This window comes from Cheilinus undulatus, linkage group 1, assembly GCF_018320785.1.
Source record: "Cheilinus undulatus linkage group 1, ASM1832078v1, whole genome shotgun sequence".
Lineage (NCBI taxonomy): Eukaryota > Metazoa > Chordata > Actinopteri > Labriformes > Labridae > Cheilinus > Cheilinus undulatus.
The window spans coordinates 19249767-19273975 of NC_054865.1; the positions used below are offsets into that span (position 1 = coordinate 19249767).

General features: G+C 40.2%; 1 protein-coding gene across 4 annotated transcripts in view; it reads left to right on the forward strand.

Annotated features, from left to right (window-relative positions):
- Positions 1-24209, forward strand: part of LOC121507528 (granule associated Rac and RHOG effector protein 1-like) — a 56567-nt gene that overhangs the window by 199 nt on the left and 32159 nt on the right. For 2 of the 4 annotated variants that reach the window (XM_041783952.1, XM_041783968.1), the window contains exon 2: positions 18818-20257. In XM_041783952.1, the coding sequence (XP_041639886.1) occupies positions 19754-20257 (504 nt within the window). In that variant the 5' untranslated portion in view covers positions 18818-19753. Of the gene's footprint in view, positions 1-2136; positions 2290-14944; positions 15137-18817; positions 20258-24209 lie in introns of those variants that run through there. The other 2 variants (XM_041783945.1, XM_041783959.1) reach the window with 2 other exon arrangements.

The window sequence follows — 24209 nt, forward strand, 5'->3', positions numbered from 1 at the left end:
TCCAACGCTTACAATCGTGCCGCAGAGTGCTAGCTATGCTGCTAGCGTTAGCTTCTTCGCTATGTAGCTTGCCTGCCCAGAAACCGTAATGCATCCTTTATCGGACACACCTCAATATGACTTAATTTTTAAAATATTCCGTCGTGGTTGATATAGCAGGCACATGCAAAAAAAAAGTTTGAGTCATGTGTTTGAATTGGATCTTCTGCTCACAAGACGTTGCGTATAAGTAAACACTCAACATTTTAGCGTACGAACCAGTCTGATGTCTGCTGATGAGGCGCATCCGCCTAGGCTAGCGACCGAGGAGAGTCTGGCGGTATCGGTTATTTCTGTTCTCATAAGCACTGCGGGTGATGCTCCTGATTTGATTTATGTCTGAACAGCGGAAATCTATGTCAATGCAGGTAAGGCCGGCGTTTGAGTTAATGAGCTTTAGAGCCAGCGGCGACCTGCTTTGACTATGTCCGATAAAGGGACTGGGCGTTCTTGGTCGCAAGTTACGCTCTGCAGTCGGTAGTCTCCCGGCGAAGAGAAACGTAATGCAGGTTAGAATGAGTGAAACGGTGGTAAAGGTGTCACATACTGCTCGTCTGGCATGGTATCTCATGTCTGAGGTTGAGGTTAGACTGACAGCGGTGCTTGGTTAAGGGGAAAGTGCGCTAGCTAGAAAGCTAACAAGCCAGCGTCTGGTGTTATGTGGCCGGTGGGCGAGTGTCAAACTCGGGCATGAAGCGACTCAGTTCATCGCTTATCAGCCCTTACTGCGATACAGCGCTTCCATGTTATTCTCGTCTGCTATGTTTATGCGCTATTTCCCCCAAAAACTTTCATGTGTGTTCGTATTCAAAGAGTTAAAAGGCTTTTTTTAATAGCTGCGACATAATATTCCCATGACCTGGGCCATGCCATCCCGGAGAGTTTCGATAAAACCGGCTAGCAGGGCTAGCAGGGATTCAGTTACACCTTCCTGCTAAATAATAATCTGGATTTATATGTTAATCTCACAACAAGCCCAAAATTAAGCAGCTAATTAGTTTTCTGGATTATTTATGTCGCAATGTGAAGTGTTTGCAGATATATCTGTTCGCATGAGTGAAGTCGTGTTTGATAACAGAGTCAGTAGCAGAGGTGTTGAAATCTTATCCTCAGATACATTTCACAGAAGTATATTCATAAATAGCGCCTTAATGCATGGCTCATACAAAAAAATATATCTGGGAAGTTTAACTTTCATTCATAGCTACTGACTAATGGTAAACAATTTTAGTATGCAACTCAAGAGCTGTACCACAGTGACTTCATATTTATGGCTTTCAGAGTCTCTACGGTGCAGGCACGCTGTCTGGATTTGCATTAATACATAGATATTGCCCCATTTATTTTTAGAAGTCATATGCAATTTAAGCAGTGTTTTTACATCATATTGAAAGAGTTTTAAGTTTTATCAAAAGTAAAATTGGCTATAAGCTTCTGAGAAGTCATGCTCTTGGTCATTGATTGAGGGAGTCTTTGTTTTGTTTTTGCTGTCTGGTTGAACCTAAATGTTCACATTCTTTGTGAAAGTATAGTTTGCAGTTTGTAGGGAAAAGCTGTTTTTAAATGTAGCTGATTGAATACAATATCTGTAGTTTTCCTGATCGGCTTATCATATTTTGTTGAAAGATGTCTGTTTTTGAGTAATATAACCAGTTTGTGTTGAAGAGAAAATGTAGAGAAATGTGTTTATTTTGTCAAGATCATATGGATGTTGAACAGCATTTACTTTGAGCAGAATCTTAAAAGAGATAGTTATGTTTGGGTTTGAGTTGAGTTTACAGTCTGGTGCAGCGCTGAACCTACATGTTGACATCTGCCACAGCTGTGTCACTACGGAAATACGTGCTTTGCTCTGCAAAATTCCTGTCTCTGTTTAAACTCATTCCTTTCAATAGCTTATTCAACAGCGTGCCTGAGCAGTAACAACAGGTAGTCTGGTACTAAGCCTCCATTTGTTTCCTTACTTTTTTTGGTCAGTATTTGTCAACTTGTGACATGACCAGTTGAAACACTTAACCTTAGTCTTACATTGAATCCGGATGCTTGTGTGAGGAAGTCAACATACAGTCACAAGATTACTGTTTGCGTTTGCCTCGGGTGGAGCGCAGGCCTGTCTTGTGCTTTTTTGTCACTGTCTCCTCAGACCTGCATGATACATTTCTTTCAACAAAGCTTTATAACATTTCTTTTGCTGCGCAGTTTAAGATGATACATATAGGTGATAAAGAAGAGGTACTGCTGGGGGAAGGGGTGAGTAAATCCAGCCATTTAATTGAAGGACTTGATAGTTCTGATATTTTCTGCATTTTACTATTGATTGAGCCAAACAGATAAGAAATAGTTTTTGCATTTATTTTTTAATGCCAGTGTCTGTGTGGCTGCCATTAATTTTGTCTCTCAAGTTTGATATTTGGATAAGGCAATCTTTCTCAAGGATCAAAGGGATAACAGGTGTTGCAAAAAGGTGGCTAATTGTTACCTGTAGCTTGTAGCCTCCACCAGACAACACCTAGCAGAGGTATTCTTGAGTTATTCTTGGCATGGTTGGTCGAACTTACATAAGCATCATCATGTCAGGGATTTCTTTCTTTTTCTTTTGGCATATTTTAGTGACACACAAACCTCTGGCAGAGCTACAACAAACTACATGGAGTTGAACTGTTATATCATAACCACTTAATACATAAATACTCAGTTATGTTTTGTCTTTGAAATAGCTTTGACTTTGGGACAAACTGGCTTGGAGTTTTTTTTGTGTGTCTACATTGTATGAAAATACACTGAAGTAGCAGTATTTCCTGCAAAAGCCAAATAATCTCCCTCACAAAAAACAGAGCATGATATTATTCTGTGTTTGTTGTGGCATGCTGTCAACATCTGGCTTAAGAGTTAGAAGCAAAATATGGTGTGGATGCAGTTCCATCATCATCTTAGATAATCCACCTACTACAAGTTTTGCAGCCCTGTGCATCAGTGAGGGGAGCTAGTTTGTGTTTGTACTGTATGACAGGATTTTCATTTGAATGCACAAAACTAACAACACTATTTGCTCTGGTGTGTGGCAGAGGGAGGGAGTCTGCCTTATTGGTAACAGGGGATGTTTCGGGCTCAGTTTATTGTTTTTTTTTTTTTTTTAATGATTTTTCTGCACAGCATATTTTGTGTACTTAAATCGACTAGGCTAATTTTAAAGGAAACAAGAAGCAAGCCCTAACTCAGACTGACGGAGCTTTTAGGTTTATAGATAAGGGAGGAAAGGGCTTGTAGCCTGGGAAATCTCACCCCTGTCTCCTGGGAAACCAGTTTGGCCTTAGTTTGTGGTCAGCTATTTGCCCCTCAGACAAACAGCCAGAGTAAGATGCATGAATGCTTGTGCATCAGAGGCGAATAAACCCCTGCAGGAAATAGTTTGCTCTCCTTTGCACGAGCAGGTTGGAAGTCAGGGTCAGCTACCAGACAGAGAAGAGTGGAGCTGATAGAGATTTCATATGTTGTTTAATTCATCACTAACCTACGGTTAAAGGCATGGCTTTTTACTCCACCACATTACGTTATCTAATTTTGTAATGGTTGTCAATTTATTTACTACATACTCTCTGCAAGCTGTCTGTTCAAAAGGAGACTTGTCCTTCTATTATAAGGTTTATTGCCATATCTAACTAATAATAACAAATAAGTTATCACAGTTTATGGAATACTGTATGTGGATTTTTTTTCCTCTGTTAAAATAATCAGTTTTGTTTTTGTTTTCTGACTTCTCTGGCACCTTCATGCCCTGTCTCATTGTGCCTAAAGTAGAGGAATAAAAACTTGCTCTTGTCCTTGCTAAAAAAATACAGTGCCCTGGTGGCTGGCATGCAGCACAACCTGCAACCTCAGTATATCGCTTGCTCAATATAGGCTGAGAGGAGCATTTTCATCCCCACAGGTTGCCACCAGTCTTTCATGAATGGAACTGACGTCAGGGCCTTTCATCACCACTCACACTTGTTGAAACCCACCGGCTGGGCACACTAAACACACACTCTATTGTATACTTCTATTCTGGTGGGGATATCTGAGCTAATTCTGTTTGCAAATACTGAAAAGCACAAAAGCTTTGCACAGCAGCTCTGATTAGAACAAATCAGGTTGGACTGCTTATTTATTGACATTCATGTTTTTTCAGCAGTCTGTTATGTTCATTCCTCTGGCGGGATCTTAAATAATCTAGTGGTCGCAGTAATTTTTTTGTCTTTTTGCTGAATATAAAATTATTTGAATAAGGCACTTGTAAAATATGTGTGACAGACCTGTTTGGCAGCCAAATATATCCTTTGTTAGAGTGGCCTGTCTGCTATTTTTATTGGAGCCATAAGCTACTTAGACTGTCTGCTGTATGAGCACAGGTTCGTCTAATATTATCCAGCCTCTCTGTCGGTATCAGCCTTGTCTTACTGTTAGAAGTACTTGCCTTTGTCCGTATCTATTCAAGAAAAGTTAAGGCCACAATATGGAGAATTTTTGCATTGAGATGTCTACATCAATCTTATAAAAATGACTTCTCCCATGTTACCTCAAATATTTCCAACCGTTTCCAAAACCAGAAAAATTCTTAATTTCTATAGTTGTAACACGACCTGTCATGGTGGCCCCCATGACAGAGCCACCATGACAGACATGACTTGTTTATTGTTGCCGTGGAAATGCTGCACGTTACACCAAAGACTTCTACACAGGGAAGTGTGAACTGCTACTGGAAGCTGTTTCTCTGTTGCTGTATCTAATTCATGTTTTGTGATGCTTATTTGTGACAGACCACGACTATTTTCTGACATGCTCTATTGCCAAGCCCACCTCCTCGTAACAATGTAACTCCTCTGATTCTGTCTAAGCTGTGCTGTAACAAACCAGCCAACTCAGCTGCGTACTTGCTTTTTTGGAACCCTTTAACAACTGCTCTCTATAAGATGTATTAACATAACAGTAAAACTCTGTCTCATGGATGAATTTCTCATGAAAAGGGAGAGTAAAGCCATTAAGAAGTTGCAAAATCTTCTGGATTCATGCCCTGAACTGCTCCCAAAGCATTCTGGGATCCCTTATAGCGCTAACCAGGAAGGCCACTGTTACCAGCTTTTTGAAATTAATCTGTGAGATTAAAACAGGTTTCTTGTTTACTAAATACCCCCCATGGAGTATAGCTTCCTAAATTCAAAACAAAAGAAGTGATGGAGGTGGGTGCATGTCCACTCATTATCTTTTGTTTGATTGAGAGTCCCTGGCAGTAGGATTTACATACTGTGCTTATAAGCCGCAGGAAAAGTTTCACCATTTCTCAAGAGTGTAAAGATGTTGTCACATATGCACTCCTGAAAGTTTCTATTAACTTTGAGGTAGGCATGCTACTGACATTTCTTATCCACATGTATTGCTCATAGCGTGAAGTTCACCCTGTCAGGGAAGGGGTCTGTGGAGGCAAGACACAATGTGAAAAAGATGCTGAGGTCAAATGTTTACAAGATGTCTGAATTTGAGGACAAAGTGGGGTCCAACAGTCTTGCCCTCATATCAATGATACTGCATGTTATTAACTTGACAGGCCAGATCAAATGTTTCAAATATCTATTGCATTGCTAGATGCTGCATTTATCAAGTAAAGCTCCTGTAAGACGCATTTAAGGAGGGCAGGACTTGAGGAACATTCTGTCTGACACATTGATGATGGGCCAATCAGAGTGACAAGACAAAATAACATTGAACGTATGTTCAATGTCTCCTGAGCTGACAGGCTACCGCTGCTGTAGATTGTGAATGGCGGAGCTTTTATATGAATAAAATTGATGCCAAGGCCGGTCGTGAGACATGCAAGAACGTCTTTGATGCTGAGACAAGCTTTTGGTGTGGATCTTTGCTCTTTTTTTGAAAAGAAAAATTGGGTATAGAAAATTAAACTGCTGCTTTCCTAAAGCTACATCTGAGCTAACAGCTACCACAGCAGCAGCCATTGGATATACTGACAAACTCACTCGCAACAGTCACAAACCCATGCCGAAGCAGACCGGGAAGAGAGCGCAAACGTCATTTCCATCATTTAAAGCTTCCAGAATTGCACTCTGCCCTTGTTTTAATAAAGAAATGCTGTCTTGTTCTGACAAAACCTCTGCTGTGGCTAAGTCTGAGCTAGTCTCTTCAATAGCAGCCAATGTACAGACCATTCACACAACAACTAACCTCTTTTCCCCATAACTCTCACAACCTCATGCTGAAGCAGATTTGCAGAAGAGGAAAAAACATCTTTCCTATCATGAAAAGCTTTAGTGTTGTTTTTCTTCTTTTTTTTCATGTGGTCAAGTTCTGCTAAAATTGACGTTATACTAGAGCTACATCCTAGCCAATCACTGTGCTGGAGGCAGCTAATGCAAGCGAGTTCAACTAAACCCAGCCCATAGCTACCACCTCATTCTCCTAGAATGACACTGATTGGTCCAAACCGTGTTTGATTCAGCATAAACATTGTAGATTGGAGCTTTTTCGAGATTTGCCTGTTTGCAGTGATGGAGACTGGCAAATCCCCCTACTTTGCAAGGTTAGCATGTTATTGGACATATTCACTAGGGATGCACGATATTATCAGCAATATATCGGTATCGGCCGATAGTAAAATTTCAGCCGATAATGTGACATCATAATGAAGCGCACGCGATGATGCCGGACGTGTGCCAACAACAAACACCATGACGGCTATGTGGGAGAAGTTTGAGCTGTGGGAACAAGACAGCAAAGTAGCTGTTTGCATCGCTTGTAAAGTACATGTTATGTGTGGATGAGCGCAGCAACATGCCCTTAACACCACCAGTTTAATTTTGCATCTAAAAAACTGCCAACCTGATGACTACAAGAAGTTTCTTAAGATAAAGAATGACAAAACTTCGCGCCTCTACTTAAGTCATTCGAAAAAGCTTAAAAATAAAACAGCGACTACCCAAAGGTAAGGAGCTGAACAGAAAAATCATTGAATTTATAGCTATTAATGAAAAGCCTTTCAGCGTGGTAGAATAAACGGGCTTCTGTGGGCTAATGATGCATTTACCTGAACTGCAAAACTTTGTTTCCAGTCACGTGAGAAGCTCTTCATTAAAGCTAAGCATATTAGCTTCGCCACGGATATATGGACATCAAGTGTCCATCCTGTTAGCATGTTGAGCCTCTCTGCCTCAGTGGGTAGATGAGAATTTCACTCTTAAAAAGCCTGTCCTGCAATCATGAGTGCTAACTCAGCAGCAGCAGTTAAGGCTGATTTTGATATATGTATATTGATGCTTTGGATATGGAAAATAGAGATAAAGAACATGCATGTCGTCTGACGTGACATGTGCGAAACAATGCAAAAGCAATGACAGAGTTCTGTGTGCCGTCTCCCGTGCACACTTGAAGGTGCACGGAGGTGTCTCCAACATTGGAGATGTGGGTGTCACTGTGTTGTAACAGAGCTGTGTACAGTGAAATGCCCATTAAACTTGGTTGCTTAGTTAGTTTGTGCTGTTCAAAGCGGAGTCAGGAGAACTACTTCAGTTGAATTTTTTTTTTCTATTCATCTTGAGTCTCAAAAATTTAAAATCATAATTAAGCTCTGAACTAAAGCTAGATTTTTTTGCATTTAAGAATCTTTTTGTTGTTATTTAAAGCACTTTGTCAGGAGTATGTCAGGGAGCCATCCTGCAAACTGGCTGAGTAATCAGGATAATCTATATTTATAAGCTATTTCTTTTTTGCACTGTGGAGCTCAGTGTCAGCAGGTTATTTTGCTGCTTTTTATTGCCCTCAAAGATGCAGATGACTTTGGCTGCACTGTTAAAAATACATGTAAGCATGTAATGCACATGTAACCCAAAGACATTACTGTAAGTTTTTCATTAGTGTATGGCTGTATTTGAAAAAAGCAATATATCGTTTATTTCTGATAAAAATCAAATGTTTAGTTAGTTTCTACAAAAACAGACTACCAATATTTAAAAAGAATGTAGTCCAGGATGGAATTAGTGTTTTTCACAGTGGAAAAAATGTAATTAAATATTGGTGTTGGCCAAAATGAGTTTTAAAATATTGGCATATCAGATATCGGCAAAAATCCAATATCGTGCATCCCTAATATTCACAATAGGAAACATGAGTGAGTGGGAACTGAATTGTTGTGTGCAAAAAAAAAAAAAAAAGTATGAAGTTGCCTCATTACAATAAGACAAAGATGGGTCACAGGACGTTAATGTCATGATCCCCCCGCTAACTTGCAGTGAATTTCCAAAATAGTTACTGATGCGCTCACCTGAACTTGTTGGAATTTTATCAAATGGCCAGCAGGAAAGATTCTGTATTAAGTCAAGGCAAAATCTTCAGCTTTTTGTGTTAACACAAGCAGCTCATACCGCTTTGTGTTTGTTTTACTACAGGACAAGTCATCTTAAGTGTATACTTAGTCAGAATTGGCTTCACTTGCCTTTTTTTTTATGTCAACATAGTATTAAAGTAAGTTTTTTTTCCAACCCTTGGGACCAAAAACCATAAGATTTAGAACATTAACCCAACTTTGACCACAAACCAGGAAAAAAAACCTCCAGCTATGCTTCAGATAAATCAGGAGAATTATCAATGGAAGAAAATCAATTCTTGCAGTTAATAATAAATGGTGGCCAAGGCCCTTTTATTTTCCTCTTTTTTGCTCAAAGTCATGCAGCTGCATGTGTGAGTGTGTGTTTTTTTCAATGTGCTGGTATGAGGAGACCAGGCTCTGCCACAATACTCTCCTTGTGTTCAGTGGGCAAGAGGAGCCTGGCTCAGCTCCTGTCACACAGTTGCTCACGGCACATGTCCTGTCATTTGGACTGACCTCCTCGACCTGTCTGCTGATTCTCAGACTTTAGTGAAGCTTATCCTCTCTGAGGAATGCCTTCACTGAAACTTCTCAAATAAACAGCCCCAATTTAACTTTCCTCTCTATATTAGTTCTTTAGTATTTTCCCTGAGTATATGACTTGTTTTGAGGAGACTTTTGCTTCATATGGCTGGTTTTCCTGACCTGCTTTTTGTGCTCGTTTGAACCCACATGAGGAGGGTTCTGGGGAAATGCATTCCTTTGCTTCATTGGCAACAGATGTAGGGGAGAGCATTTTTTCTTTGAGCTGAACCTTTTGGAGAGTCTAAAAACAGTACGGTGTGGACTGTAGGGCAGCTGTTTTGCCCGTGGAGGCTGAAATAGACTTCACGAGAGAGCTAATGTCAGGCCTGTGGCTGGAGCGTCACAGGGCCTGTGTTTGCCTCACTGTGGCAGATGGATAAGGAGCTGTCAGCATGGATAACAGCTGCCCTATCCACAGCTATCAAGCTACCTAGCTGTGATGTGACAGCCACACAGATACGGCTGCAGATCCAAAAGTAACTGCAGTTGGTGTAACGTGTTGCAGTATCCTGAAGGTTACAAAGTGGGCCTGTGACTACAAGGTGGACTGATTTATTTGTCAAATCTGTGGGGAAAGTGTGTAAAAAAGGCAAATGTTACTCAACAGCTGGTGTGAAGGTGCCTTTGAGCAATGGCTCCTCTCTGCTCGAGGTTAGATGTCTGCAGATACACTCGACACTATCCTCTGTATTAATGTTCCTTTTATAAACCGAGCAAAGTAGTTGTATGCATGTGTATGTATTTAATTGAAGGGGAAAAGAGAACCTAAACAAAAAAAAAAGAACATGTTTTGCAGGCTTGTAGATTTATATAGAAATGCTATGGTGAATTTTTGTACTTGCTCTGAAACTAGATCAGTTTAATTCAGACCTCTCAGTGGCCTTTTAAAACAAAATAAGCCACTGGTTATTTTTAATGTTTCGTCCCTTCTACTGGGTTGGTTTCAACAAAGATTCAAAGCATTCATATTGAAAGGATGTTTTTTAATATTTTTTCCAAGGCAAAGTGTGACACTTTTGTTATATTTCAGACAGTTTACAGTGAGCTAAATGACATATTTTGATAGAAAATATTGCACTTGCATGCAGAGGACAGGATAAGCTAAGTGCTAAATGGCCAATCACAGCACAAAACAGAAGTGAATAACATAAAGCATTTAAGATCTTGATGCTACAATTATGTTATTGCAGTAAAAATGCCTTCTTGCTATTTGTTAGTGTCAGTTGTTTGCCCAAAGCTTTACACAGATAAATCACACTTGGTGCTATGATTTACCTTCATACCCCTTACCCAGTGGCATACTTGGTTTGACGTTCTTGTTGCTGGCGACAGGGAGCTTGCTCCAGGAAACCTTAACCTCTTTCCTGTTGAAGCTGAGCAGCTGACATGTTCGGTGAGTGGGGAAGTAGAGCTAACATTAGCCTCAAGCAGCCCCCGCTGGAGGAAGGACATTAAAGTGTGCTGGCACAAGTCCAGTGCATCCGGAGGGAATCTCCTATCACATGTGTTTGTTTGGGTGCAATCTCTTAATACAGTGAGCCTTGCTTACACCAGGAGGCTGACAGCCAGTGGAGCTACCCTCATTAATATTGATGCCATGTCTGCTCCTCTCGGGATAACCTCGGCTTATGGAGTCTAAAGCAAGGAGGGAAATGTAGACGACTGACTCTCTTTAATAATGTTTCCAAGTTAACAATATAGAAATAGTGTAACACGCCAGCTGTTCTCACTTTTCTTTAAAAATCTGGATTTGTTTTCAGGCTGAGTGGACTGTGACTCACTGGACTTAATGAGCTCCTTCTATTGTTGTTCTCTATCTGGAGATACATCACACCACTGGGAAGTTTCATAAAAGCAGGAAGATCCACTAATTCAAGCCACATGTATGACTCCTTTATATCCCAAATACTAAAATCACAGTTCTACCATCTGCAAATATAGTTAAATAGGGCTGCACAGATGCATCAATTTAACATGGGTATTGGCTGATGTTGGCGCTGTTTACAAACATCTGCCAAATTATGTGTCATGAGCTGATATTATTTATCAGGGATTATCTGTTGTGTCCAATCATTTTTATGATGGCATCTGGTAGAGGTGGGCGGTAAACCAGTATTAATACTGTCACCGGTAAATTTTTTGCCACGGAATGGATTTCCGCAACACCGTCATCAACGGTTTAAATGACTACGTTGTGCTGTGATGCACGCGGCAGGCATACGCACTCCCACAGCTGGCGGAGAGAGTGAGTTGTGACCACACAGCACAGACTGAGTCTACTCAATAGCACGTTTAGCTCTAGCATTACGTGTAGCCAGGTAACTAACCGAATGTGAAGGACTCGTGCCGCTGTAACTAGGCACAGTTAGCAGGCAAAAACACGTTTTTTCCTCTCAAAGTTTGACGGCTGTCCCGCAACAAAGTCAGCTGCCGTCTCTTTCAGCCTGCCTGGGGCTTTAACAGAAGCTAAGTGCTAAGTGCTGCTTTGGCTGGTCGCAGAGGCCAGCGCTGCAGCTCATCCTCTTACAATGGCATAAACAATCATTTAAAAGTCTGTTTTAACTTATGACTTTCTTTTCGAAGTCCTCAGTGAGTCAAAAATCCAGGCTGTGATGTTAAATGGGGTCAGAAAAGCTGCTGTAAGCTAACTATTCCCCGGTACGGCAGCCAAAGCTAAGCTAACTCAGTGCAAAACAAAATACTTCTGTCAGGCTCTTCAAAATAAAAGTCCGCAGCTGTTATTTTTCCGAAACGCTTTTATTGTAAATGCATTCACTAGGAAATGTGTTCAAGCCATTAGCAGCTTAACACACGTCATTAGGTTAGAGATGAAATGCGAAACTTGGAGTGCAGTTAGAAGTAAACCTAGAGAGACTTAAAAAAAATAAAACATGTTTTCTGTGTTCCTATACTTAGAGATAAATTGAGTATGCCATCAAAGGTTTGTTTTAAGGGGAGAAGGGCTTAATAAGGCTTGAATTTGGATTAAAAAGCATTATCTCTTTTTAATTTTGTAATACCGTGAAATAATACCGTTATCATCAAAGGCAAGAAAAATACCGTGCTATGATTTTTAGGCCATATCGCCCAGGCCTAGTTCCATCTGTCATATTAATGATGGTCCAATCAGAGGGACAAGACAAATTGACATGCACATGGGCTACTCTTGAGCTGACAGCCTACCATTGCCTTAGATTGTTAATGGCGGAGCTTCTTGCTGAATAACATGGATGCCAAGGCCAGTCGAGGGACAAGTAAAAACATTTTCTCTGGCAAGACAAGTTTTGGTGTGGCTCTTTGCTCTTGTTTTAAAAAGAAATGAGGTCCAGTTAAACTGCCGTTGTCCTAGAGATTCATCCAAGCTACTGCAGCAGCAGCCATTGGATACATCGGCAAACCCCACCCCTACCGATCACAAAGCTATACCGATAAAGACCGGGAGAAGAGTGAAAGCGTCGTTTATTTCTGTTACGAAAAGCTTTCAGTGTTACTCTCTGCCCTTATTTTGATAAAGACACATCCAGTTCTTACTAAACTGCTGCTAAAGCTAAGCCCGAGCTAATCACTCCACAAGCATCTATTGTATACAACCACTAACACAATTAACCCTTTCCCCCATAACTATCACACACTGTTGCTGAAGCAGGTTGGCAGAAAAGAGAAAACATCTTTTACATCTTGAAAAACTTCAGTGTTATTTTAATTCTTTATTTCACACAGAAACGTGGACAAGTTCTAGTAAAACTAACGCTATGCTAAAGCTACATCCCAAGTGATCAATGCACTGGAGGCAGGTAATACAGATGGCTTTGGGAGGCAACTCTGTACAGCTGTGGACTTATGGTCACTCACTCAAGGAGGCAGACACATACATACCCATGTGTAGGGCTGACCCCAGCAGTCAGCCAAAATGTTGATTCTGGGGGCTGCTGTGCAAACCAAGGTTATAATAGTTTTGGATTTTTCATTAGTTTTTATTTCGTTTTAGCTTTGTGTTCAATTTCAGTTAAGTTTTTATTAGTTTTTACTGCTGGTTTGTTAGTTTAGTTTTTGTTTAGCAAAATTGCTTCGTTTTAGTTTTGTTTTTATTAGTTTCAGTGTTTTAGTTTTTCGGATAGATGTCAGGGCTGAGTGAACATTATACATTTTTAGAATAATTTAAACAGGCTATTCTTCCCTTATCACTTTATTGACTTAAAGTCGATGTTTGAATACAACTCCAGACGATAACTACCACTGTAGGAAGTCTTAGCCAATCAAATCAGGCCATTTTACACTCCCCAGACTTGGGCGTAGGTGCCTGTCAGTCTTGTTGTATCAAAGACTAAAACTAAGGATATTTTGTCTATTTTTATTTTATTTTATTTTAGTTAGTTTTGTAAGCGCACTACACAGTTTTAGTTTACTTGTTTTTGTTAAAGCTTAGTTTTTATTTAGTTTCAGTTAACTAAAGTTATTTATAGTTATAGTTTTAGTTATTTAGTTAGTTTTAGTTAACTATAACAACCCTCATGCAAACAAAACATGTTTTTTGTTATAAAATGTAAAAGCTGAAATTTCCTCTGGTGGCCTGCATGTCTGACCTGTGGCATCTTCTTCCAAACAACTTGATACTCATTCTGTATTTCTGAATGCTTTGCTGTAATTCAGTCCTGCAGTGTGAAAGTGTGAGAAACAGAGAGGTGAGCCTCAGGCTAGCTAAGCTCAGGTTTCCTGTTTACCTCTCATAAGGCTAATATCCTATTAAGTGTGTCAACTAGCAGGCATTGTGGTGAACCTGGCAGGTCCTCACTGTGGCTGTAATCCCTAGGATTTAGAAGTCTGACTGCCTGTTGCACTAGTTAACAACTCTCAACAAGCAGACAGTTTTGAGAGTGCTGCCCATACGGCAAACTGAAATCTTATTCTTGATGAAATGTCATTTTCTGTAGCTTACTCAGAACGTAGCTAGTATGCTGGTTGAAGGTATATTTCTTGTGTTTTATATTTTAAACCTACTGTGAGGAACTTCTATGTAGTTATTTAAAGTTGTAATATAATACCATTGGTGCCTAAATATGACCTACACAAGCGAAACACTCCACTAACAAAATTTGGATGCAAGTGGTGCATTAATCAACTGAAAAACATAGGAAGCTTTTCAAGAAAGAATATAAGGTTTATAGTGCAGGATTTAAGCTAAAATGTAAATAGCATTCAAAAACACAAGTGAACCTCAAGAATTTGCCTCTTTCTCTTTAGTCGTTTGATGTTAAGTGAATCGATAGTGAGAGATGTGGCTGTTTGAAGCCCACGGTGCTAACAGAATACAGATACTCTACTCTTGTGTGTAATGTAACTTGTACTGTATGCTGGCCTTGCTGCAAGCTTATTCTTAAAGGGATACTTCAACATTTTGGCAAATTTGCCCATTGCCATAATTCCTATAGTCTTAGTAATAGGGGTGGGATATTAGGGGTGGGATATTAGGGGTGGGTAAAAATATCGATTAATCGATGCATCGCAATATTTCCTCCCCCAATTCAATATCGATTCAGCAAATCCTCTGAATCGATTCCCATCCTGGCCAGTGGGGGTCGCTGTGCGTGTGCGGAACTATTTCTTGAGTAAACCACTGGGCGGAGTGACACAGTGCAGCAGCCACGTCTGGAGTGTAGTCCCGGCTTTGCATTTAGCTTTAAAAGATCTCCATCTGGTAATGTTCCATGATTATTTCATAGCACAGCAGGCGCCGATCTAGAAACAGCTTGCACCGACAACTAAAGGTAACGAACTTATTACTAAGACTATAGGAATTAGGGCAATGGGCGAATTTGCCAAAATGTTGAAGTGTCCCTTTAACCGGCTAACCTTTTTTTTAATTTCAGCATTTTCAAAGGATATTGTAATTGTGCGGTCATCAACAAAAGAAGTGTTATAGATGAAAAAATGTTGGTTTACAAAGTTTCACCTTGTTATCGTACTTTTATTCATCTTGACCACAGACAGAACTGGAACAACTAAAAGTATGCTTTCAAAGAGCTTCATAGACTCTTTGGTACAACATTTTTTTTTACAAGAAATCATCTTGGCATCCAGCTTCTATGTCCATGCCCACCAGTTGAGAACTACTGATTTGAACAACACATCAGCATCTGTGAGGTGAAAACGCCATGCTTTTAAGTAGGTATTGAAATGATCATAGCCTAACAAAGAAGGAAAGTGGAAATTAGTTATACTGAAATGAAAGTGTTGTAGCAGAGTCTGTGTGAACAACAAAAACATCCCATTACAGTGTGCCTGAGGACATAGGTCTGAGAGCGAGATTTCTCTTTATGATGTCTTATTTATCGGTTACTGTCCCGTGTAACGTAAGAGTTAATAGTGGGAAGCACATCTCTGTTGTCCCCTCATGAGGAGGTCACTAGTTTCCCTTGGCTCTGCCTTTCCTCTTTACAGACGGGGACACAGAGGGGCGGGCTGATGTTTGTTGGGCGTACCCCTCTGTTTGGGAAAGGAAGTGAGGTTTGAAGGTCAGGCGAACGTCAGCAGGGAAACTCGGCTATAACCGGACTAAATGGTGATAGTTTTTTTGGTTGCTTTTCGTAACTTATCCCAAAACACAGAAGCTTTCAGTGTGGTGCGACAAGATAAGAGTTTAAATTTTCCAGAGAGTGATAGCCCTGCTGTGTAGGGAGCTCTGTATCTAACAGATTAGTCTGTCATGTTGATGTTTGGCATCTCATTGAGTATTGTATTATCACATGTGCCTGTATCAAATTCATTGCTGTGTAGAGCAGAGGGTCAGGTTTAGTGATGGACTTTTTACTTCAAAAACATTAACCAGCCTACAATATAACACCAAAATACAGAATATAGTATCCTTCAAATACAAGTTTAGGTTTGTTCTAATTCTAAGTTTCCAACAAATTCATTGACATATGCAGGGATTTGAACAGTCTTTGTGTATATGTAGTATGATTGTTTATTAATAGTAAGTATTCCTTCACAAAAATGCTACAAAAAAAATGTATCCCACTCACGTCTGAGCTTTGACAGGTACCGGCAGTAAACATATGTGATGCCACATTTCCCCTGACTATGACAATGATCTTGGATAACTATAATGTTCACAGTCAAGTGAAAAGGCCAAATGGAGAAGGACAAGTTTTACAAGGACAACCCTTGGGTGCTAAATGAAGGCATGATGACTCCTACTATGCATAGTTCAACAGACCCTTCAGTGTCTCTCTAACAATGGCTGCTTACAGGAATTTCTCTGTGCAGCTGTGCTCTGCTAAACCAGACACTGCCACAGATTCTTTTCAGAGACGCTCACTGTGAGACATGGTGCTAGTAATCGTCTGGAAATGCACAACTTTAAACCACAACTCTTAACCAAACTAGGATATCATGTTACAGAGTTTAGAAAATATTACTTAGTCTGGTCCTCTCTCAGTCAGTGGGGGAAATATTTCTGCATATTTCATGCAGCAAAGATGCTATTAAATCCATGTTACACATCAAGTTATCTTAAGTAAAATGCCTTAGGAATCATAAAAGAAACAATGATGGGGTTTTGCATGCATCATTATGCCTTTTATAAGGAAGTTGAGTGGTCTTCTTTTTACAATAGAAGGGTGGAGCAGTGGTGCATCTTTCATTATAAAGCCATACTACATGATTCACATTTTTATTTATAATTTCTACTGACGCAAAACACCGTCAATAGCTATCACCTTAGTTGTCATGGATCCATTATGTACACTGTTTCTCCAACTCATCCGTCTTCGGCTAAAGAGCTCCATGACTTTGTTCCATCATCTTGGTCTGAGCTGTGGGGTCTTATCAAACTGTAGCACTTAAGGTGCAAGATTTGAAAGTCACTAAAAGCTGCTGATTTATTGATAGATATAATCTCTACTTACTATGATCTGTTTGTTTAATGAGGAACTTAATGCGTTGCTATCTGGGCCAGGACTCTCTTGTAAAAGAGATTTACGCATTATAATGGGCGTACTCCTGATCGAACAGTTGACAGGGCAATGAATCTAGTTTTAATTCCAGTTATGATTTTGACTACTCACAGTCATGAAAACATCATTGAAGATTGTTAGATTGAGATTTAATAACTACCGTGCCACATGCTGTGTTGTACTTATGTTGACCATTAGCTCTGTCTGTGAACTTCCCTTCTTTTACTTCAGAGCATGGTAGGGGTGGGAGTAAAAAATCAACACAGCATAGTATCATGATATTTAGTCTGGTGATATATCGTATTGTCTCGTCCACCAGGTATACATTTTTTTTCAAATTTATTTGCCAATATGAACTGAAGTCTATGATAATGGAAAAATAGAACAAATTGTTTGGACAATGGTTTGTCCAGTGAGGTCGGCAGAGCTGACATTCATAGAGCAGGAGAAAGTTAGTACAACAAACATGGCAGCACCAGGGGAAGGACATTAGGAGTGCAAGCAGGGCACAAATGAGATGGACATGACACATGAGGTTTGCAGAAAGTGCTACATGAAAATAAAACACTGCAGAAATATGACAAACATGAGGGCAAGACTAATGCTAAATCAGCTTAACAGTTGAAAAAATGGTATATATTGCAATATATCACAGTATCGTGATAATATTGCATCGTGGGGCCACTAGTGATTCCCACCCCTACAGCATGGGGTCTGCATTTCCCACCAAAACAGTTCTCACTTTGATGTAAGTGAGGAGCAAAGGGAGCTATTACATGTAGTCCAGTTAGTTTTTGAATTGAGAGAACTTGAGAGGATGACAGAAAGGGGAGTGGTTGGTTAACAAAGGGTAAAATAACCTCAGTCAAATGGAACCACTTTGGTTTAGTGGAGTCAGACTTGGGATGGTGCAACATAACTTGCAGAATTTGTGACAGAGTTGGGGATGCCCTTCAAGGTAACTAGGCAAATTAATCAATCATTGAAATTTCCACTCAAAGTGGTCAATTTGATAGTTGTGATTTCAATATCAATCACATTATCCTAATTATATTTTTGTTGTAATTGAGCAGCCCTGATTGTAACTACTCAATTGGGTAAAAATAAATGGATTTAACAGCTTTTAACTAAAGATCACTAGCTCTCACTGATACACTGATGAAGGCCTTAGCCAATTGAATATAAGAAGGAAAATATTTCCTGGTGAGTGAGAGTAGCTGTTACCAAGCAGACCACACAATAGCATTTAAAAGAGGAAACAATCCTATTTATGGTCAAACTACTTGTCTAAATGCAGTTGCTCAAGCCCTGTTTCCTTAAAAATAACAACTAGGCGTCTTGTTTCTCAAAAACAAGGCTAAAGATATTATGGGATCAACAACTCATTTTATCTGGGTTTTTTTTCCTAATACAGATTAATTATAGTTAAACTCTCTCTAGCTGCATTCACTGTGCTCAGCCAATGTTGTTTTGGTCGAAAATTAATTTTATTCAATGTTTTAGACTGTATAAATGTATACTTTAGTATTTATGTAAGTATTAAGTTGTTCCATGATTGTCAAGTACTTTGTTTTAGTTCATTGTTTTGTGGCAGCAACGGCTACCATTCATGCCAATAAAGCCACTTGGACCTGAACTTGAAATGTTGCCTGTTAAGCAAGTTATAGTTTTTTTCTCTCTCTACATAACAACGATGCTTATTATTAACATCAAATGTGCCTGTAATATTTGTTAATGACTTTTTAAAATGCAAGTAAAATAGTGACTAATATAAGGCCCTCCAGCTTGTTCTAGTGTCTAACAGTAAAACAGTTAAAATGCAGCTCATCCTTCCTCTCAGACATGATGCTAACCCCCTCATCTGTGTCTCTGCCCTCTCTTCCCTTAGGAAATGACCTAGAGGCCTTACTGATACATTTGTGCTTTTGTCGCTCTAATCTGCATCCGCGGAGAGCAGCGAGATCTGGGAGCACACTTGTTTCCGCAGTGAGTAATATCTACCTCAGCCAGCAGACGGGAGGGAACCAGGAAGCTGCTGGAGACTTCAGACAGGCAAACAGAGCTATCAGCTGGTCACTTGCTCACTGCCTGTGGAGCCCTGCTTCATGAAGAGGACTGGAGACGGACTGGATCTGTCTACCCCTCGCCTCCCACAGCTCCTCTACCAACCAGTGCACAAGGAGAGCCCTTATCACATCCTCTGATTCCAGCAATCACTTGTTTTTCTTTTGTTTTATTATTCACTTTTTCTCCATGCTGTTGACCAGTGTCTCGTTTTGCTTGGATTCATTTTTGCTCTCAGCTTTTAAAAGGATTTTCTACTTTTATTAGTGCAGGCTGTGTTATATATGTACATATGTGTATATACTATATTTACTGATTGAAGAAGGATTTTTCTCCCATACTGAAGGAAAGTTAATGCACTTTAAAACACGGCTGTAGTATCACTTTAAGTATATTAAGGAGTGTTTTTGACTTTTCCTCCCATGATATGATTATTTTGTTCGAAGCTGGAAGCAGAGAATCTGGAGGTGTGTTTGTGCTGTTTTTAAGCTGGGCCTGATGAATCTGCAGCAGGGCTGCATGCAAGCATTTCACTCAGCCTGCCAGTCTTTTTGATCGCTCTCTAAACCTCACCCAAGTCAGTGCTGCCTCTCCTCAAGGCACACTGAGATGAGCCTCTGGCAGGTTGAAGCCTTGGGCTGTCTTTTAACATAATTTCAGCGGTTTCAGGACAGTTTGGTTTGGTGTTTTTGTAAAGCGGACAAGAGCACTTTGAGGGGAAACTGAACTAAAAACAGCTTCCGGTGCTGTTGCACCACATATGTATTGTTGTAGTGCGCAGGAAAGTAAAATGGACTACAAGCGTCGCTTTTTGCTCGGCGGGTCCAAGCAGAAAGTGCAACAGCACCAGCAGTACCAGATGCCTGAGCTGACCCGGACCCTGAGCGCCTCCCTGGCCTCTTCTTGCTCAGCTTCTTCGCCTATCGGCACTGGGGTGGTCATGTCTGGCAGCTGCCACCCACAACCTCCTGGTACCACCACTGCGGTTGCAGACATCCAGCAAGGCATCTCCAAATATTTGGATGCCCTCAACGTGTTCTGCCGGGCCAGCGCCTTCCTTACAGACCTGTTCAGCAGTGTGTTCAGGAACTCTCACTATTCCAAAGCAGCTATGCAACTGAAGGACGTGCAGGAACACGTCATGGAGGCGGCCAGCAGGCTGACTGCAGCAATAAAGCCTGAGATCGCCAAGATGCTGATGGAGCTGAGCGCTGGAGCCGCCAACTTCAAAGACCAGAACGACTTCAGCCTGCAGGATGTTGAGGTTGGTGCTCACACAGAATCCCACACATTATACTGCAACAGCTTGTTGAACTTTTTCATGTACTGGAGTATGTCACATTGTGTAGACTTAAATAAGATGAAAGTCTCATGACTGTTTGCCAACAAGCAAAACAAATATTGACATTCATCTCCACTGTTTGCTCTCCTGGAAAGAATAAGTGGTGTATACAACCTGAGGCACATTAGTAAAGCAGCACATAATTTATCACATTCATTTATACATGACTTGTCTTCAAGCAGTAGTGCTAAGATGCTTAGCTGCACTGTGTCAGAAGCCTGGCCCCATGAATCAGTGTTTCCTGGCTCAAATAAGATTCTCACGCCCAGTGTTGAGCCAGTGTCAGGATCTGAAGGTGAGGTGTGAAAAACAATGAGGATGTGAGACAAAAAGTCATCTTTTGTCACACAGGGCACCACACCATTTTTCCACTGCACTGAATCTGCTGATGTGAAAATGTGAAACATCGTAGCTGAGGTGTTTTTTTCATGCAACTTTTATAGCGGATTTGGAGACTGATACACTTGAAATGAAGAGACTCAGCTTTGGTGTGGGATTTATTTCGTTTTTTGTCTTGAATCCACTTTTTGTAATTCTCGGTCCTTCACACTGTAGTTACTCATCTTTGTCACACCTGATTAATCAACAATTTCAGATTTCCAAAAGTCCCAGAGTGATAAACATTTACACACACCGGACACTGACTAATTAATTTCAGTCTGGTGAATCTGTGGATGTCACTGTTCTCACAAGAACCAGGTCTGCATCTGCTCAGTGTTTATTAAAGGGGAAAAGAAAAGACCTTGAAGATAATGTAAAGAGCATGTCTCTTAGCTCTGTGAGCTAGCAGTCAGTAGTGATAATAACAGTGTGTCTTAAAGCTGTTGTTCAAGCGCCTGCTCCCTCCCCCATCCTTCTAAATCCAGGCAGTCAGACAGGTCAGGAGGTTCATGAAACCAAGTTGGATAACACATGTTAAAGACTATCAGACCTGAGCCTGTACACGGTTCATCTCAGATGGACATAGACATGGTAGATTAATAAATGAAGATTCACAGGTGCTCTGAGATGGGATATTCATGAATTAATAATTGTGACAGAGGGAATTGGTGTGATTCTCGTTGTAGATTTTGCTGCTCTAAGAGGTAGTCACTCAGGTTGTGCCATCAGTATCAAGGAGATGTATTTTCAGCTGTACACCACACCCATGCTGCCTATTACATCTGCTTATTTATTGTCCTTTTGATACACAGTGGAGCTCCCAATGTGATTCTTAGCCACCTCTTTATATGCATAAGACACAACAGTAATGTTGCAAAACATATTTACAGACTTAAAGCTGAAGCAGTGAAATCAAACTCTTATGTTGCAGCTGGGAGTTATTCTGTCATTGAAACATGTGGAGAAGAAAACCACAAGCAAAGAAAAACAGATATTAGACTAATATTTGGTGCAGACAGAACTTGAATGTGGAGCTCCTTTTAAATTGCCATTTCAGGGTGGGATTTTCATGTCCCTGTAAAATCTCAACTTGGTTGTAAATGCCGTGAGAGGTGTAATGGTGGGACAAAGTTGTCCCAGTGCTGCGTTACCATCACATATAGCAACAGTGCCTGAGTGTATGTATAATTGCAGCTACTGCAGCTTGTTTAAACCCTTGTAAAGACAATGCAAATCCCACACTGGGACACCAATATCATGACGTAGCAGAATCAATGTAAGAGTACCAAAGGGTCATGGAGCTTCAATGCAACATTGTTGCAGAATCTTATTGTTAGAAACGCTGGGCCTTCATATTAAAATAAATTGTCATTATCATACTAAAATAAAAGAATCTGCAAACCAAGCAGTTTTGTCAATGGATGGAGATTGAAACCCAGGTATGTAAAAACCCTGCCCTGCATTTTTCAAAACATGACTCAATGGCCAATAGTGGTGTTGATAAGGACTCGGACCAATAAGGAGTATTAATAAGAGTATCATCATCAATAATAAAAATTAATGATCTCCATCCCTAGCTTTGTCTGTGTGTTAACCTCTGACGGATCAATGTTTCAATAACCCTTTAGCATGTAACAGTGATTGGGTACAAGACTGCGGCCACTACACTGGAGGGGCAACAGGACCTCAGTGGATGTGGCTAGGCCAGTAACAGGAAACACTTCTGCACCGCAGTCAGTAAATCTGACTCTCTGTGGTCTGGGATCTGCACAGATGAATATTAGAGGAAGCCCAAGTCTGTGAAAGTTTAGACCACATGGTTTGGCACTGACTTTGCTGTCTCGCCCCGGGCACAAAGGGTACATTTTGTAAAAGAAGAGAAGGAAGCACTGAATACTTAACTTTACAAAGGCCTTATTTGAGTGAGTTTGTTATATTAACCTCAGAAAAATCACAGCGTATCCTTAATAATATTATTTTGGTATAGTAGGACATTACTGCAGGAGAATTTCCGAACAATGTTTTTATTCATAGTACAGAGCTTTACAATTTAATTTGAAACAGACTGTATGCTATTGTGATGAGTCATCAGTTTTCAGTGTTTTTGAATTAACATCTGTGCTAAGTTTTGTGTATGTAACGTTATTTAGACCTGTTTTTTTTACTAGTAATTTAGTCTGGTCTTTTGTCTATGATGCGATTGATGAGTTACTGTAAAAGGGATTTTCCTTTTGTCTGCATGGGTTGAGGAATGCTGTTTGGCAGCTGAATGTTATGAGGTATTGAAAAAGAACCAAATGCATTTCTGAGTTCTGGGAGTTGTGGTATGTGAAGCTTTCCCCCTTTTCTCCCCCCCTCACTCATGCCCCCTTCCTCCTTTTCCTTTTTTCAACCAAAACCCTCTTAAAGGTTAGGTCAGTGCAGTCTGCAAACAAACCAATCAGAGCCCAGCTCCCTGGCTGCTCAGAGTGACTCTGCTGCCAAGTATGCATGAAAATGTCATGGTTTGTTTAGAGGCCGTTTGCCAAGCTTGTAAGTTTGAAACCACAGAGTGAAGACCAGAAGCAGACAGAAAGGGTCTCCGTGACCAGAGACAACTTCATGGCTGCTCTTGTTAGACAAATGCATGAGCTTTCCCAGCAAATCCAAGTTATGACTGGAAACATGTTGGAAAGCAACCATTGGGTCATAAATGGTTTAAAAACCCTTGGCTTTCTTTTAATATAGTTGCTGATTTCTTTATGAAATGTGGTTGTAAAGCTGGGGCCTTATCTGATTGCAGTGAAACATATCGTAGTTATTCTAAGGACTTTACTTGCTACTTGTGTATTGTTTTAAGGGAAAGGCAGAGAGGAAAAACATGAGGCAAACAGTAAAGGGCATAATACATATGTAATCAGCTGAGTTTAAACTTAGGATGTCTGTCATTCTGCTCCAGGTGGGGGTTGTCTTAGGAGGATAGACGTGAACTTAAAAGCATTTTGCGGAAAGTACAGACAGCATCCAATGTTATGATTTAGACTTTATATCATTGCTACATATTTGCAGCATGGACAAATGAGTGATAGAGATGCATAAAAAAGTATGAGGCAACTTAAGCGCACAAAAATCACTCTTGGTTATTCACTGGTCGGGTAATATAAACAGCAATACTCCCATCTGCTTGAGAATCCTCCTCAACACTGGCTAACTCGGCTATATGGGAACTTTCACAGGCTTTGGGAAAAATCTGGATAAAGTCATGGTGAATAATAAGCAACTTTCCATTTTCACATGCAGCTTGTCCTGAACATTTGAGAAAACTTTCAAGAGCTGTGTGTGTTTAAGAACATTTTAAAAAATGCTACGTATCCCCATTCAGAAGATGTAAAGATAGCCAGCATGCATCTATTAAAATGATGGATACTGTGTCACCAATTATTAAAAAAAAAAAAAAAAAAAAAACTCTGTGGCTTTAAAATAATTTTACCCATCAGCATCCAAAAGAGATCTT